Source organism: Hyalella azteca, unplaced genomic scaffold (assembly GCF_000764305.2).
Source record: "Hyalella azteca isolate HAZT.00-mixed unplaced genomic scaffold, Hazt_2.0.2 contig7049, whole genome shotgun sequence".
In the NCBI taxonomy this organism is placed as follows: Eukaryota; Metazoa; Arthropoda; class Malacostraca; order Amphipoda; family Hyalellidae; genus Hyalella; species Hyalella azteca.
In genome coordinates, this window is record NW_025937184.1 from 81,317 (window position 1) to 100,359 (window position 19,043).

Here is a 19,043-nt window from a genome sequence, read left to right on the forward strand (position 1 = left end):
AGGTAATAGTAACGGTGCTCAACTCGATACTTTCAGTTACATTATCAGTTACATTTAATTCTAGTTACATCATCAGAGCAGGAAGCTTCAACTCATTACATATAGCAAGTTCTTAGGAGGCTTGTGTATCCTCGGTTAGGTTTAATTACCAACTCGTATTGCTATCAAGTCCACAAATAGACTGATCTTGGAGACATAAGATGGCCAAAAAAAGCTGGCATCTCAATAGGGAATTTCGGTACATCTTGCAGGAGCAACAAACACTACAACCACCAAATGACTAACGCATTTTTAAAATAAAAACTCAAGTTATTATGAAGGTTAGGAAATTGTCGCACATAGTATGAAGAAAAAATTTACAAGCCTGAGATAAGAAGAAGAGAACTTACGATATGTAATTGACTTAGTTTGAGGGCATCATCAATAGGTAGAACGCTTTATTGTCCATAAAACCCAAAAATGGAACTGACTACATTTCAGAAAATACAGTAATCACATCTCTGACATTGCCCTCATTATTTTTATTTGATCTGCATTTCCATCACAGCAAGAAAAATCGAATATACGATTGTGAAACAACTTGATTTTTACTCCAGAAAAATATTGAGGTAGCTTAGTGCTAAGGATTACTGATCTTCATATGGAGTTATAAGTAGAGAAAAGTAATTGGAATGTGGACACACGAATCAATCAATATTTTGAATACCAATTTTGATCTCCTTCACGTAAGTAATAGTCATGATCACTTCCTGTTCAAGTGATGTCAGGTGCGAGAGTTGAATATGCTAACAAAGTGCTTAATTGAGGTTAGTAAACTTCTAGCTGCTTTTAATGAGGGTAATAGGAGTTATAGATATTTGTTTTAGGAGTTAACGAGTTTTTAGTTATTTTAATCCTTTTGGCAACCCATCACAACAAGCAGCACAAACTAAAGTCAACAAATCCTGAAGCTAATAAAACAAAACCCAATGAAAATTTCCTATCTTTGGTGCAGGTAAAATGTAAGTAGAACGCCGAAGAAGACGACAGCACGACACATACAAAAAAATTTAGTAAACTAAGGATTCACGCATTATGTTTCAAAACTACGTTAACAAGAGGATTTCATTAGTGTTCATTAGTTTGGTTAAAAAACGAACAGTGCTAAGGAAGCTAATTTCATGTGAACTCTCTCCAGGCCAGGAGATATTGAAATATGAGCTATGGCACTTTAAAATTTGTTCTTATATCGCGACATGAATGTCGGACATAGTTTTCGAAAATATTCACAAACTGAATTAATTGTGCAAATCTCAACACGAGACATTAAAAGCTAATCTTTAGCAAGTTGCACATGTCTCGGGTACTCTGCTAAACGGAATGCATGAGTTAGAGAGCAGGTCAGAATGTTCATTGTGTTGCATAGATACTAGACAAATCTCTGAAAACTATTGCTATTTGGATTGGTACCAGCCAGTACCACTGCAAACCACCAAGCGTGGCTGTACAACAAAACCATCAACGTCATCCAACCAGTACTCCCTCAATCAACATTAACAGCACAACCCTTAAAACAGCCAGTAACATCCCCACACAAACGCTACCATCGTACCACGCACCGATAGTGTTCAACGGCTGGCCTCCTGCTAACAACGGCTGGCTTTATTCACTCCTAACGGCAAGAAAAAAATTGAAACTTCGGTATCACTTCTGAGACCAACAAGACTGACGCTGACAGCTAAGTTCAGGTCGTTGATTCTTCCAAAAAGTTACAAATGCAGAATAATCAAAAGCCTATTTCAACTACTGCCATCTCTTCCAAGATGATGTATCCCTAATAGCGCCAACAACCCGCCAACCCTCAATGCTAAAGGCCTTAGGAGAGACCCTGATGCGATGAAGCGTTGGCTCCATACTCAGAAAAATAGAGTTTTGGCCAAATAGCGATGCACTTGTTGCCCTTGCATAGGGCATCCAGACCCAGTTTTGCTCATCAAAAGGGCGTGTGAGTGCTACAGAGAGAAAGTATGTCACTATTTGGACAACACAACCCATTCATTAACCAGAATACAGCGGCGGCTCGAGCAGTGACGCCAGAGCCAGGCGTGGGGCATCAACAATTACACTCGCTTCACGCTGCGGTGGAATAGCACTCAAGACCGAACTCACTATCAGGATCAAAATAAACCAGGAAAAATGCTTACTGGTAGTATGCTACATACTAAGTCAAATTAGCAACGCGTATTGGAATGCCTCACTATCTTGATCACTGGCTCTATTGTTTGAGGTTTTCAATTTCATCAACAAAGCTGATCAGACATCAAGCCTATAATATGGAATCCGCGCTCCAGTTACCAACATAAAACACCATCAATGGGTGGAAAGAAACCAACATTCTTTTGAACGCACAAAAAAAATACATTTTTGGCTGATTTCAAAAATCATTCTCCCTAGAAAAGTTTTCACATCGAGACTGAAGTTACCGCATGAAAATAACTTGAAATGTGTTTCAACACGTCTCCCTTGACCTGCTTTGCAATCAATACTAAATGAGAACAACTTGTTATTGCCAATACTAATCGGTCAACTTAAAACTTATGAAAAAGTGAATTACCGGTACTTCAGATGGCAAATGAATTCATTAATTTCGTAGCACAAAAATGTCTAAGTCATAAAGATGTTCACTCACACGTCAGGAGCTGACCTACTCGAGCAATAAATAATCTAGTATCCTTTCTCAGCTGCCGTTAAAGAAGACATTATTTGGCGTGACAATGATAGACAAGCGGCAGGCTGCCCGTTACACAAGTTTTTAAGACATAAAGACGCGTTGTCCCATTATAAAACTGATCGAAATTACTAAAACTTGAGCCACTCATTTACAGTTTGGTCAATTAACTGAATGAATATAAGAGACAACAAATGTTCAATTAACTGAATGAATATAAGAGACAACAAATGTTCAATTAACTGAATGAATATAAGAGACAACAAATGTTCAATTAACAGAATGAATATAAGAGACAACAAACGGCTAGAACAATCAATCCACCAAAGAAATGGAGATCACTTTCCATGAGCTTTGTTCAGTTAATACTGCTGGGGAAGTGTCTGTGGGGGCACTCCCGGCTGCTGGCCTCCCGCGAAATCTTGCTGCTGCTGCTGCTGTTGCTTCATTGCTTGGAAGAAGCTCGTCTCCTTGTACAGGAACCAAATGTTGCTCGCAAACAGGAACAGATTCAGGAACCCAAGGATCTGGAAATTAAATTCATTGTTATACAAAAAGTATTAAATATCATATATTGACTTATTCAAGCATTAAAATAATAACTATTAAATATTATAAATATATATTGAATTCATCGCAATACCTTTTTAGTCTTCACAACTAATTGTGATGCTACAGGGTGACATACTAAAGAAATTGTTGGTTTTATGCTTTAAAAGTGTTTTCAAAACAATTGTCACCATTTTTTAACAAATTTTTTCATCAAGACTCAGGCCATAATCAAAATTTCATGGAGATTCAGGCTGTAAGTCAGCTTCCATAGACATTTCAAAATGCAATGCATTTCGGCAGGCCATTCAAAATGTAGAGTCGTTGTCTCATCTTTGTGTTGTCTTTGTTCGTTCAATCTTTAATGTCCATATAATTTCCAAGCATCTCATTTTTTGCTTGCAATTAATAGGGTGAAAATATTCAATGAAATAAACTAGAAGAAGAAACTTATTATAAAGCAGACTTCCACTGAATAAAAAATTGTAAAAAAAAACATGCATCAGAGCATGAAACACATGAAGCAGGCATGCAAATTATGTATGAACTATTCATCAGAGGAAATTTACATAATAAATTTATTGTTTATACTTCTTTTTCTACAGAACTTCTTTAATACAGTTTGCATATTGATTTCAGAGAATTTTTTCAAATAATAAAATAAATTTATATTATAAAAACTGCAAAATGAAGCCAACATAAATTTCAAAGGCACTTAATGCCAATTATAATTCATGAATTAAATTAATCCAAGTCTGATCCATGAATAACTTCAAATCAAAGCTGAAAATAAAGTTACTGGCACTCAACACTGACAATAGAGACATCAAGTTTGCCATATGCTGGAGAGCTGTGACTGAAACACTTGTCCTCAGGGCAGAGGTGCGGGTTCTCCATGACCAGAGTGTCAAAGCTGGTGGCATGTTTCAGCATCGAAAGACTGTTGGCCCAGGCGCTGCTGCTGGCAAGGTACAACACTGCAAACAGTGCGTGCATACCACAGTCCTGTGAATATATGGAAATTTTGTAAACTCAACATTTTATAAAAGTATGCAAAAGGTTTATAGCATTTATGATTGAAACACTAAACTTTGCGCCTTGCATAAGTGAATGATGTACTCACAATGACCGGGAGAAGAGGATTTGCAGCATACATGGGGCTAAAGATGGTGTAGAGGATAAGGGCAGCAATAACATAGAGCCAAGCCAGCACACCAACAGCCACGAAGAACTGAGCATCAGAGGAAGCGTCGCCGCTCACCAGAATGTTTTGTTCTACTCCACACACTTTCTGCCTCATGTGCAGGTGATCCAACCTGATAATTCAAGATCAAATATTGTATTGCTAAAGCTTACACAGTTAAACCTTGTGTAATACATGAAGATCAGAAACAAAAATTAAGTATAATTATTTATGAATGACGGGCATATTAATACACGTTATATCAATCAAAATAAAGCATTTTAAGCTTGCAATAAATTCTACATTACGAAAGTCTCACCTGAAGTCATATTGAACCACTCCCGTGATCATGGAGTCTGTCAGTCCACTACATTTCACAACAAAGGAGAAACTGGCAGCATAGCTTGTGGTGGTTGCAAATGCACAGATGGTGAAGAGCTGAAACAATTAATTTCAATAATTTTACGCTATTCAATAATTTTACGCTATCCAATAATTTCATGCTATTCAATAATTTTATGCTATTTACGCTATTTTACAGTAACAAAACAAAGAGGTTCAAAATTTTCCTAGCAAATTTGATTGAAAAATGTATAAATTTTCTTATACGTTCATATAAAATTATGCAAATCAAATTGTGTCACTATTCCCTTGAAATGTAATAGAACACATATACTTGAAAAAATTGAGGGGTTAAATTATCTGTCAATAAACATTTTTTTACAATAAAATTCAATGTCAGCAATTACGTGGAACATGCTCATCAAAATTCACTTTATAAGACATTATAATTGAAAAATTATTTTCATCAGTAAAACTTGGCTAAAAGTAAATATATACAAGTGACACCAATAAACTAAACATAAATTCTAACCAAACTTCAAGAGGTGAGGAAAATCTCTTTTAGAGAAACAGTTTGTTAAAATGGGAGAATAAGAACCACATTGTGTAATCTATGAATTAAATTATTGATACTAGATAAATTCTATCCATGCAAATACAAATTGTCAGAAATTTGGGATTTTGTTCCAGTCAACCTAAGACACCAGTCCATAATATGTCACCTAACATGTATACAAACATTCTATCTTTATTAATGCTAAATAATTCCACTCACAAACTGCAGAATTTTCATGAAGCCACGCGGTTCCTTCACTACCTGCCAGTTCATGTTGGCCACCAATTGCTGCACAGCATAAAAAAGCATTAGAACAACATTTAAATTCATATGTATCAAATGATGAAGGTGTTAAAAACTACCAACACATCATTCTATAATGATATTTGTTGCAAGTCTCTATAAACTGAGGCCATTCAAAACTTGAGTGATCAATGAATTTGTCACTAATTAGCCACCAACTTATTAATAACAGTTTAAATTTCGCAACAGAAAGTCCACCAAAAAATTCAAGACACAACAACATCAGAAAGAATGTTCATCAGAAAGCTCCATGTATGAAAGCTTACCTGATAGATAAAAAATTGTGCAAGATAGGAAAAATATTGAAAATGGTTTTTCTTCAAGGTACAATACATTATATTTTAAAATCGTTTTCTAGATAGTAGTTTTAGGTTATCATATTAGGTTGAATTGAAATAGCCTAAGTAGGATTGCAAAAAAAATTTATAAAGTAATCAAGTTGAGTCCCAAAAATGCTATTGTCTTTCAATTTCATTTCATTTAATTTTAACCTTACTAAGATGACAGAAGCCTTCTTTTACATTTTTACCAACTTTCTCACCTTCAGTGTATTTAAACTTGTAGAGGATATTAAATATTTAATGTTTCTAATGCAACTGCAACCAAGCAAACAGAAGAACATCAAATCCAGTGATGTAACATAAAATTGTGAAGTCCAATAGAATTGCAAAGAAATTGATCAAACAGCAAATTAAAACTAAATGCAAAGAATATCATCAGAAATATAAGGGATAGTAAAGTTGAAGATGACAGACCAGAAAAACCTGCATGTTTAATGAGGTTGGAGGCGGCTGTTCCATGTAAACAGGAGGAGGCTTGCAAGAGAAAACATGAACATTTCTTTAAACATCAAATTCTTTATCAATATTTAATGCTACAATGAAGTATTAACTAGGGGAAATGTGAATATTTCTTAAAACACAAAACTGTTTATCAATACTCAATATGTTATATTGAGCTAAAACATTTAAAGACCTAGAAGCTAATTGAACATACTATGAAAAGTATTAAAAAGCTCATAAATTGTATGATGGTTACAATATACTCATGCTTGTACATTTATACAGCATCATACTCATGCTTGTACATTTATACAGCATCACTGATACATCTCACCAACAGCCAATTCTGCTAGGCAAAATATCACAATTCAAAAACTATAATAAGCTCTTGAAAGAAAACTTCAAGATATTTCAGCAATGTCTATATACATGGCATTTTAGATAAGAAAATCAAAAATTAAAATATATGTCTTGAAAAAATAAGAATTAAGTGAAATACAAAGCTTAATTAGTGCAAAAATTCAAACCAAAAAAATTTTTAATAAAAAAATTACCAATTAAATATTCTGCGCACAAATTAAAAAAAAATTAAATTAGAAAATAGAGATTGAAATTAGGTTTACATAGCTACTTCATTAGAAAATAAGAGATACCAATTGTAAATATTCTGCGAGCAAATTAAAAATAAATTAAATTAGAAAATAGAGATTGAAATTACATTTACAGAGCTACTATTTATTTACTGTGAGTGTCACATGAGTAGGGTCATTGGGGAAGAAACATTCAACACAGGGGCTATGATTCAACACAGGGGCTATGATTTAACACAGGGGCTGTGATTCAACACAAGGGCTATGATTCAACACAAGGGCTATGATTCAACACAGGGGCTATGATTCAACACAGGGGCTATGATTCAACACAAGGGCTATGATTCAACACAAGGGCTATGATTCAACACAAGGGCTATGATTCAACACAGGGGCTGATTCATCACAAGGGTTTATAATATAGAATGCATTAGAAAATATTAAAATGTATTAGAAAAAATTAGAACACATAAGTCTTAAGAACACATTAAAAAGCACAAAAAAGCATTAAAACTCATCAAAGCGCACTAGTCCCACTATATTGCATTAGAATGTAATAGATGCTACATAACTCATTCGTGCGCGCTAGAACACAAAACAACTCATTAGAACGCAGTAGAATGCACCGAAATGCATTAAAACGCACTAGATCGCAATACTACGCACTAGAACGCAATACTACGCACTAGATCGCAATACTACGCACTAGAACGCAATACTACGCACTAGATCGCAATACTACGCACTAGAACGCAATACTACGCACTAGATCGCAATACTACGCACTAGAACGCAATACTACGCACTAGATCGCAATACTACGCACTAGAACGCAATACTACGCACTAGATCGCAATACTACGCACTAGAACGCAATACTACGCACTAGATCGCAATACTACGCACTAGAACGCAATACTACGCACTAGATCGCAATACTACGCACTAGAACGCAATACTACGCACTAGATCGCAATACTACGCACTAGAACGCAATACTACGCACTAGATCGCAATACTACGCACTAGAACGCAATACTACGCACTAGATCGCAATACTACGCACTAGAACGCAATACTACGCACTAGATCGCAATACTACGCACTAGAACGCAATACTACGCACTAGATCGCAATACTACGCACTAGAACGCAATACTACGCACTAGATCGCAATACTACGCACTAGAACGCAATACTACGCACTAGATCGCAATACTACGCACTAGAACGCAATACTACGCACTAGATCGCAATACTACGCACTAGAACGCAATACTACGCACTAGATCGCAATACTACGCACTAGAACGCAATACTACGCACTAGATCGCAATACTACGCACTAGAACGCATTAGTACGCACTAGTACGCACTAGAACGCATTAGTACGCACTAGAACGCATTACTACGCACTAGAACGCAATACTACGCACTAGATCGCAATACTACGCACTAGATCGCAATACTACGCACTAGAACGCAATACTACGCACTAGATCGCAATACTACGCACTAGATCGCAATACTACGCACTAGAACGCATTAGTACGCACTAGAACGCATTACTACGCACTAGAACGCATTGGTACGCACTAGAACGCATTAGAATTAGAGTGCACGTTGAAGCACATACAAGGTTTATCAGCAGCAGCAGCAAACACGCCGGACGCGAACATTGGCTGGGAGTGTATATACCAATTACATTTAATTTAGCTCAATTTACCGCACGTGGTACGACAGTCCAAGGGCTCAATGTCTTGTGTACACAGCACAATCCAAGGAAAACAGCACAATCCTGGGTTTGGTTATTGATCAGTTATAAATTAGAATTGTACCTACAATTCCATATGAACCCCAAGCAATCTAGAATTGGGATCAAACTTTAAGAATTATTCAAAGGATCAAAGTATTAGGTTTTCTATAGTAACACGTGACTACATACGTGAAGATCACGTTTAATAACTGTATAATATTACAATACGATTAAGACCTTCAGTCCTTACGTTTGGTCAACCTCATTGTTTTCTTACAAATATCAAAAAGATATAGGCATCTACTACTCATTTTCGCATCCTCGGGAATTCTATGGTTTTATGCTATAACTTTTCAATTTGAATGACTCGGTTTCCTTGCCACTGAGACAAATACAGCACGTTCAGCACTCTACCAAAGATCGTTCACTCTTCATTTTGTACATACTAGTCATACGTCGNTCTAAACACGAGACATTAAAAGCTAATCTTTAGCAAGTTGCACATGTCTCGGGTACTCTGCTAAACGGAATGCATGAGTTAGAGAGCAGGTCAGAATGTTCATTGTGTTGCATAGATACTAGACAAATCTCTGAAAACTATTGCTATTTGGATTGGTACCAGCCAGTACCACTGCAAACCACCAAGCGTGGCTGTACAACAAAACCATCAACGTCATCCAACCAGTACTACTCCCCCAATCAACATTAACAGCACAACCCTTAAAACAGCCAGTAACATCCCCACACAAACGCTGACCGAGCTGGTATCGAGCCACGCACCGATAGTCTTCAACGGCTGGCCTCCTTCACCCCTAGCAACAACGACTGGCTTTCTTCACTCCTAACTACAAGACACAAATTCAAACCATCACTTCCGAGACCAACAAGACTGATGCTGGCACAGCTAAGTTCAGTTTGTTGATTCTTCCAAACTGTTATAAATGCAGAATAATCAGAAGCCTATTTCAACTGCTGCCATCTCTTCCAAGATGATGTGTCCCTAATAGCGCCAACAACCCGCCATCCCTCAATGCTAAAAGCTTTAGTAGAGACCCTGATGCGATCAAGCATTGGCTCCACACTCAGAAAAAGAGTTTTGCCCAAATAGCGTGCACTTGTTGCCTTTGCGTTCCAAACCCAGATTTGTTCGTCAAAAATGACGTAACAGTGCTACGCACAAAAATGCTTGCTGTTAGTATGCTTCATAGTAAATCAAAATAGCAAAGCTATTTTCTTTAACAAAGAAAAGCTATTTTCTTTAACAAAGCTGATCAGACCTGAAGCCTAGAATATGGAATCCGTGCTCCAGTTACCCAACATAAAACACTATCAATGGTTGGGAAGAAGCCAAAATTCTTTTGAACACACAAAAAAATTTGTTTTGGCAGATTTCAAAAACTATTCTCCCTAGAAAAGTTTTCATAACAGAGACTGAAGTTCCCACATGAAAATAACTTGAAATGTGTTTCAACACGTCTCCCTTGACCTGCTTTGCAATAAATACTAAATGAGAACAACTTGTTATTGCCAATACTAATCGGTCGACTTCAAACTTCTGAAAAAGTGAATTGCCTCAGATGGCAAATAAATTCATGATTCCGTAGCACAAAAATGTTGACGCCTTAAAGATGTTCACTCACACGTCAGGGGCTGACCTACTCAAGCAATAAATAATCTGGTATCCTTTCTCAGCTGCCGTTAAAGAAAACTACATAAAAACACATTTGGCGTGACAATGATAGACAAGCGGCAGGCTGCCATTACACAACAAGTTACAAGACATAAAGACACGTTGTCCCATGATAAAACTGATCGAAATTAACAAAACTTCAGCCACTCATTTGCTGTTTGTTCAATTAACTGAATGAATATAAGAGACAACAAATGTTCAATTAACTGAATGAATATAAGAGACAACAAATGTTCAATTAATAGAATGAATATAAGAGACAACAGACGGATAGAACAATCAATCCACCAAAGAAATGGAGATCACTTTCCATGAGTTTTGTTCAGTTAATACTGCTGGGGAAGTGTCTGTGGGGGCACTCCCGGCTGCTGGCCTGCTGCGAAATCTTGCTGCTGCTGCTGCTGTTGCTTCATTGCTTGGAAGAAGCTCGTCTCCTTGTACAGGAACCAAATGTTGCTCGCAAACAGGAACAGACATGGAGTCTGTCAGTCCACTACATTTCACAACAAAGGAGAAACTGGCAGCATAGCTTGTGGTGGTTGCAAATGCACAGATGGTGAAGAGCTGAAGCAATAAATTTCAATAATTTTACACTATTCAATAATTTCATGCTATTTACACTATTTTCCAGTAACAAAACAAAGAGGTTCAAAATTTTCTCAGCAAATTTGATTGAAAACAATGTCTAAATTTTCTTCTATGTTCATATGAAATTATGCAAATCAAATTGTCACCATTCCCATGAAATGTAATAGAACACATATACTTGAAAAATTTTGGAGTTAAATTATCTGTTAATAAACATTTTTGTAAAATAAAATGTTTTTTGTAATGTAAATTTTAATAATAAAATGTCAGCAATTACTTAGAACATGATTATCAAAATTCACTTTATAAGGCATTATAATTGAAAAATTATTTTTATCAGTAAAACTTGACCAAAAATAAAAATATACTTGTGACACAAATAAAATAAACAGAAATTTTATTCAAACTTCAGGAGGTGAGGAAAATCTTCTTTATAGAAACAGTTTGTTTAAATGGGAGAATAAGAACCACATTGTGTAATCAATGAATACAAATTCTTAATTATAAATTCTCTTTATTGCAATCATTCTATTTCTAGTTAATCATAAAAGATGGATAAATTCTATCCATGCTAATACAAATTGTCTGAAATTTGTGATTTTGTTCCAGTCATCCTAAGACACCAGTCCATAATAATATGTCACCTAACATGTATACCAACATTATATCTTTAATCTTTATTAATGCTAAATAATTCCACTCACAAACTGCAGAATTTTCATGAAGCCACGCGGTTCCTTCACTACTTGCCAGTTCATGTTGGCCACCAATTGCTGCACAGCATGACAAAGGCATTAGAACAACATTTACATTCATATGCATCAAAATATGATGGTGTTAAGAACAACCAATAAATCATGACAAAAGCATTAGAACAATATTTAAAATCACATGTATTAAAAGATAGTGTTAAGAACAACTAGCATATCATCCTATAATGATATTTGTTGGAGTTTTTAGAAACTGAAGCCAATTAAAACTTGAGTGTTCAATTAATTTGTTGCTAAATAGCCACCAATTTCTTTCAACCATTTCAGCTTTACCGCAAAAAGTCCACAGAAAAATTCAAGACACAATTACATCACAAAGAATGTTTATCAGAAAGCTGCATGTCCTTACCTGATAGATAAAAAATTGTGCAAGATAGAAAAATTATTGAAATTTGTATTTCTTCAAGGTTCAATACATCACATAGTAAAATCATTTCCTAGTTAGTGGTTTTGGGTTAACATGTTAGCCAGAGTAAGATTGCAAATAAAACTCAATAAAGAAATTAAGTCGAGTCCCAAAAAAGCAAACTTCTTTCAATCTCATTTGATTTAATTTTAACCTTGCTAAGATGACAGAAGCCTTTTTTTATATTTTTACCAACTTGCTCACCTCAAGTGTATTTTAAACTTATAGATAATATTAAATATTTAATGTTTCTAATGCAACTGCAACCAAACAAACAGAAGAACATCAAAGCCAGTGATGTGAGAAAATTATGAAGACCTATGAGAATTGCAGAACAATTGATCAAACAGTACAGTAATTATAAATTAAATGCAAAAAATATCATTATAATCATCAATGGACAGTAAAGTTGAAGATGACAGACCAGAAAAACCTGCATGTTTAATGAGGTTGGAGGCGGCTGTTCCATGTAAACGGGGGGAGGCTTGCAAGAGAAAACACAAACATTTCTTTAAACATCAAATCCTTTATCTATACTTAATGTTACAATGAAGTACTAACTGAAAAGATTTGAATGTTTCTTAAAGCATTAAACAGTTTATCAATATTCAATGATATAATGAACTGGAGAAAATGTGAATGTTACTTAAAATATTGAATTCTTGATTGAGACTTAAAGCTTTATTGAGCTAAAACATTTAAAGACCTAGAAGCTAATTGAAAATATTATGAAAAGTATTAGAAATATCATAATTTGTTTGATGGCCACAATATGCTCATGCTTGTACATTTATACAGCATCACTGGTACATCTCACCAACACCAACAGCAAATTCTGCTTGGCAAAATATCACAGTTCAAAAATCCATAAGCTCTTGAAAGTAAACTTTAAGATATTTTAGCATTGTCTATATACATGGCATTACAGATAGAAGAATCACAGATGAAAATATATATCTAGAAAGAATAAGAACCAGGAGATATCCAAAGCTAAATGCAAAAAAGCTCAAACCAAAAAAAAAAAAAGGTTTATAGAAAAATATGAGTTACCAATTAAATATTCTGTGTGCAAATTGAAAAAATTAAATTAAATTAGAAAATTTAGATTGAAATTAAGTATACAGAGCTACTATTTTATTTACTGTGAGTGTCACATGAGTAGGGTTATTGGGAAAGAAATGTTCCACACAAGGGCTATGGTTCAACACAAGAGCTGTGGTTCAACACAAGGGCTGTGGTTCAAAACCCTGGGCTACGATTCAACACAACAAGGGCTGTGATTCAACACAAGAGCTACGATTCAACACAAGAGCTATCATTCAACATAAGGGCCATAATTCAACACAAGAGCCAGGGGGCATAATTCAACACAAGGGCTATGATTCAATACCATAACATTACAAAGTTTCAAATTTTGGTATCAACTGCATCAAAATTTGTGATCAACCATACAATACTTTACATTCCCAATTCGAGAATCAGAGTACTTTTATTTTTCAATGTTGTAATAAAAAATTGATGCAAGATTTTTGTTCAGAACAGCCAACTAAACAGGTTTTATTTCATAAATTTAAATTATTTGCTGAAAGATTACATGACAGCATCATTAATGTCAATTTCATGCTAAAATACAGCAACACAAAATAATACTAGCTTAAATATACATATACATAAATGTATACCCAATTGCTAGGTTGCATGATAACTTAATCTTATGATACGGTACATAAGCTCTTCAAGTTTATTTTCAAATGAATTAATATATATCCACTACATTCTTTTGAAATGTATTGTACAACAAACACCAACCTGCATGTCATATTGCATTGGCATCGGCTGCTATAAGACAAAAATGTGGTTAATATAATAATAATATATAGTCCCACGTTCCCATTAACTAATATATGACAGTGAACTAAAATTACAACAGAATTTTTTTTTCTTTAGAACAATGATCACTCAACAGAACTCTTACTTTTCACCACCAGGCACCAAATAAATGAGGAAATACACCCAAGGCCAATAAGAAAATCCATGATGTAAGTAAATTGGTAAATAGATAGGATATTCAATCAATTACATCTCAACAACTTATTATGAACAAGCACATAAGGCAACAACATTGCAAGTTAAATAATTAATGTAATAGTGGCACAAGAATAACAATTTAAGCATGACTTCTAACTTTTCTAAAGTCACAACAGATTTAGTATTTACCAATAAAATTCACCTTCACACAAGGTATATTACAGACTCAACAAATTATAACACATCATTACACAACACTACAACATTTAACCTAACATAAAACAACACATTATAACACAAGATAACTAAGCACATTTTAACACAACATAATACATTGTAGCAACATAACACAATACATAAAAACATAACACAACAGATTATAATACAACATAACAATTTACAACACATTGTAGCACAACATAATACATAACACAAGATAATAGAACAGAGCACATTATAACACAATATAATGTAATAGAAGACATCATAAGAGGACAAAATAAATTATAACACTTAGCAAGTTAGCACATAGCACAACAGAACATAATATAATATCACATTATGTTGTGCTATAAAGTGTTGCATTATGTTGAGTAATGATTTGTTTTGTTCTGCTATGTTGGGCTATAATGTTATGTTAGACTGTGTTGTGTAGTGACATGTTGTATTACAATGCATTATGGCTCATTTTAGGTGTTGAATTCTGTTATGCTGTTATGTCATGATGAGTGGCATAATATTATCATATATGGTGTTACTACGTGTTTTCTTATAATGTGTTGTGTTGTTATTTTGTTTTATAATGTGTTATATTATCTATAACATAACATTACATAACACAACATAATCTAACCTCACATTATAAACATATTATTATGCAACTCAACACATTCTAACACAAAGTAACACTCCAACACAAAGTAATGTATTATTTATAATGAAATGCAATACATAATGATGCAACAAAACGCACAGCATTAGAATGCATTCAAACATATTAAAACACATTGAAAAACATTAAAATGCATCTAACGATTGGAACTCATTAGAACCAATTATAAAATATGAGAAAATATTAGAACTAACTAGGACTAGAATGCATTAGAACACATTAAAATGCACTATAAACAATAAACAATATTAAATACTGCTCAGCAAGTTTTGCAATTCAATCACAGAAAGGGAAAAAATATCTCACAGATGCTTTGGCAATAAGGAAAACAGCATCGTGGCTAGCCAAATGCTAGTAGGGAAAAGTCCTACTTTTTTACTAAAATATCATGGCTCTAATATATTAAAGTAGGTTCAAAATCTCATGGCTCTATTGTAATGTATTTTTGTTCGATTGAAAAAATTGTGGTTCACAAACGTGTCATTTCACAAAATTTTCAGCATCTGTGGTTCAGTACCACATTTCCAGCACAATATCCTGCATGATGAGTAAACCCAAAACATTTCTTCAGTGATTACATATTTATTTGCAGTAATGTCAAGACTGCACAAGGTGCTGGAGGCACTGTAGTGAACTCATCTAAGCCTCTAAGGCAGGGGTCTCCAAACTTTTCAATGTGCGGGCCACATTATATATTTCCCATATATACGCGGGCCAAAGTAATAAATAATCAGTGCCAGTAATTTTATTTACTCAAATATTAAAGTTTAAACATAGAAATATTAGAACGCATCTTTTTGGAAAATATCAGGGTAAACTAAATAGATGCCTGTCATGGTGCCTGTTGAATGATGCTGTTGTTTTGACTTCAAAAATGCATTAAAATCCAGTTCCAGATTAGATAAGCCAATCGTAAGAATTGATTTCAAGTGATCATCGGACATAGTTGCTCGACATTTAGATTTCACCCACTCCATTTTGGGAAATGTTTGTTCATACAAGTATGTTGAACCAAAAATGGAACCAAAACTACAAGCAAACATTATCAAAATTGAAAACTGATCTGGCTGTCAAATTGAGTTGGAAGATTTTCAGCATTGCAGTCAAATGGATTATGAAGGAGCTGTGCTCCCTGAAACTGAAGCAGCGAAGCCCCACTTGGCCTCCATCCCCACAATATACAGTTATACACAACTGATTGCCAGTGATTGGTTGTAAGGCACAACACATACCATATACCAGTATTAGTATCTGTATGTCACACTATCGAGAGAGAGGAAAACTGACTCGGGCTGAGCGCCACCAGTCAGCAGGCCCCAGCTTTGAATAATTATGCGATGCAATTCATAAAATAATTATTTATCCATTTCACGATTTCGTCCGGCAGGCTGGATGAAATTGAGGCGGCCGGGATGTGACCCGCAGGTCATAGTTTGGAGACCCCTGCTCTAAGGCAGTGTGGAATTCTAGAGGGATAATAAATTAACCAGTACACATAGCATATTGGAAAGCAGGACCTGAAAGCTTGGAAAGGCCAGGAACTTTACACTTTCAGTCCATTATTTACATATCCTATCCCTTTCCAGAATTCCATTTGTGATTGGTTTGTTAGCCTATTTTAGCCACTTTCAGCTTTCCAGCTTTGATTGGATAATGGAATTGTAATATTATCTGCTTTCTAGCTGTGATTGGTTGATGGAAATGCTTTCAAGCTGTGATTGGCTGATGGGGATGCTTTCAAGCTGTGATTGGTTGTGCCCATAAGCCCCGCCCGGCCGCCCCCAAGTATGGTATATGTACTACAGTACTGGTTAACTAAATACTTAACTGAAACTTGATCATTACAAACAAAAGGCCTGGAAATTTTTTTAAAAACCCATTAAATATAAGACAAATAAAAAATATCTATCAAACACGAGATATCCAAATAATTCTATTACAAACCTAATGTACTATACAATTGAAACATTTTGTCCACTTTTGATCCTCTTTATCATTTATAGTCAGTCTCCTGGTAGGCTGGCAGAGCACTGTATCCAAGGAAAGCTTTTCACCTTGGGTGGAAAGCTTTTTTATAAGTGAACTTCCATTCTTAGAATTCCAGCCTGCTCTAAGGTATCCTGCTCCTTTTCCAGGGTGTGTGGTATTTTGAAAATGGAATGGTCATTTAGAAGGCATTAAGAATCTCAAGCAAGACAGTTACTGTCTCACTTGAATGAGGCTGCAAAGCACAATCCACAATTTGGTACTTTTGGTTGCGATGCAATTGTCTCCTGCAATAACTAGGGTGTTTATGATACACTCATTAGAATTGGATTTTTAGGTAAGAATTTTGATAAAAATTGTGTTTGCAATATATCTTGAAGGCTGCTGGTAATGAAGCAATGCATCTTGAAGACCACCAGCAACACATTATGGGTACTGTCAGCATCAGGCATCAGCGTTTCAGCAATGTTTTAGCTAGGTCTACAAATGCAAAAATTGGTGATACATTTTTCAATCTCTGAAGCCTGGAACTGGAATTAACAGGAAGCTTCTGCCCAATTTTTCACTTTCTAACCCTAATTGAAGTTTGAGATGGCTGATGGAAAAATTTCATTAAAAAACCTAATATAACTTAATCAGAGTTAATCTAAATAAAATTAGCTACTGAGCTTTTCCTAATAAATTAGATTGGATTAGTTTCAGAAATAGCAGGCAGGTCAAAAAGCAGACATGTTCCATGCAGACGATGCCTGGTTGCAGTGGTTGGCTGCTTGAGCCATCAGTCATTGAGGTTCTGGAGCCATTCCAATTTCCAAGAGCACAACTAATAATAATTTTTTCAAATTCCGATTTCCAAAGGGCAAGCTCCCAGGTTCTTTTATATTCAAGCATTTCTTTTAAAAAGAGGATTTCAAAGAGAAATGTGTTGGCAAGATCTTCTGAAGACACAAATTTTGATGCTTATGAAGCTATGTGTTGCATAAAATCTTCCTTTTTTTTACCTGCTCTCTGCACTCAGACCCCAGTAATTTGGTCTGTCCTTACTTATGTCTTGTAGCCTTGTAGCCGTATCGCTGTCATTTTCTGTTCTCGTCGCATGCAATTTTCCATGATCCATCTAAATTTTTAGGCTATAATTGCAGGTACAAAATTTGTTAGGTTGTAGGACTAAAAAATTCCGAGCACAAGCAGCTAAAATGAACTCATTTACCATAATGAGTTAACTCGTTGCCATTGTGTGCCTAAAGTCACAAAAATCATAAATGTATTTAATCAAAAAATTTCCACCAAAGCCTCCCTAAGCTAAAGCCCCTCATGTCATAATAATATTGTCATTCCCAGGGTTACTGGCTTATTGCTACACTTACTCAATAGTCAATAGCCTACTCACTTGAGCGGAATCCATTTCTTATTTATATTCGGTATAATCCAAAGATCAACAAGCGATGGTTGTACTCCTTTCTTAGCTGCTTAGATTAAAGCTCACAAAAATGTTCTTTCGAATTGACAACTAACTAAGGCCAACCTACAGCACACTACAACCTTGAACCAACGATGATCAGTAGCCGAATGCCGAGGCGTATTTGCCGCACCTGTGACATCGAGAGTGAATTCAGTGAGCGTGACGTCATTTTAACTTTTTCTTCGGTTTCATCTCAAGCTGAGTTAAATTAGGAAATATCGATTAAATTTTGGACTTTGGAAATTGACTTCAAACTAGACTGAAAGTACCAGGAAAAAAATGACATGCATGTACAATTCGAATAATAATGAATACAAAAAATTAAACAGCATTCAAGAAGACTGGACAAAAACGCGGCCTGTCTCACGGCCGCGCCTCAAGAAATTCATTGTACATGGAATATCTTCCAAAGTACTGAACCGATTTCAATGAAACTTGGTATATAGATTCCTG

The 19,043-nt window shown here is 35.2% G+C and overlaps 1 protein-coding gene across 1 annotated transcript; it reads right to left on the reverse strand.

Annotated features, from left to right (window-relative positions):
- Positions 1-1,617: 1,617 nt before the first annotated feature.
- LOC108680885 (synaptophysin) lies at positions 1,618-18,714 on the reverse strand. The gene is made up of 8 exons (XM_018169809.2): positions 18,519-18,714; positions 14,032-14,061; positions 6,396-6,455; positions 5,557-5,625; positions 4,759-4,877; positions 4,380-4,572; positions 4,073-4,261; positions 1,618-3,234 (listed from the first exon to the last, which is right to left on the reverse strand). Exons 1-8 carry the CDS (start codon positions 18,531-18,533, stop codon positions 3,070-3,072), a joined length of 840 nt encoding a protein of 279 aa, XP_018025298.1. The 5' UTR covers positions 18,534-18,714; the 3' UTR covers positions 1,618-3,069.
- Positions 18,715-19,043: the final 329 nt, after the last annotated feature.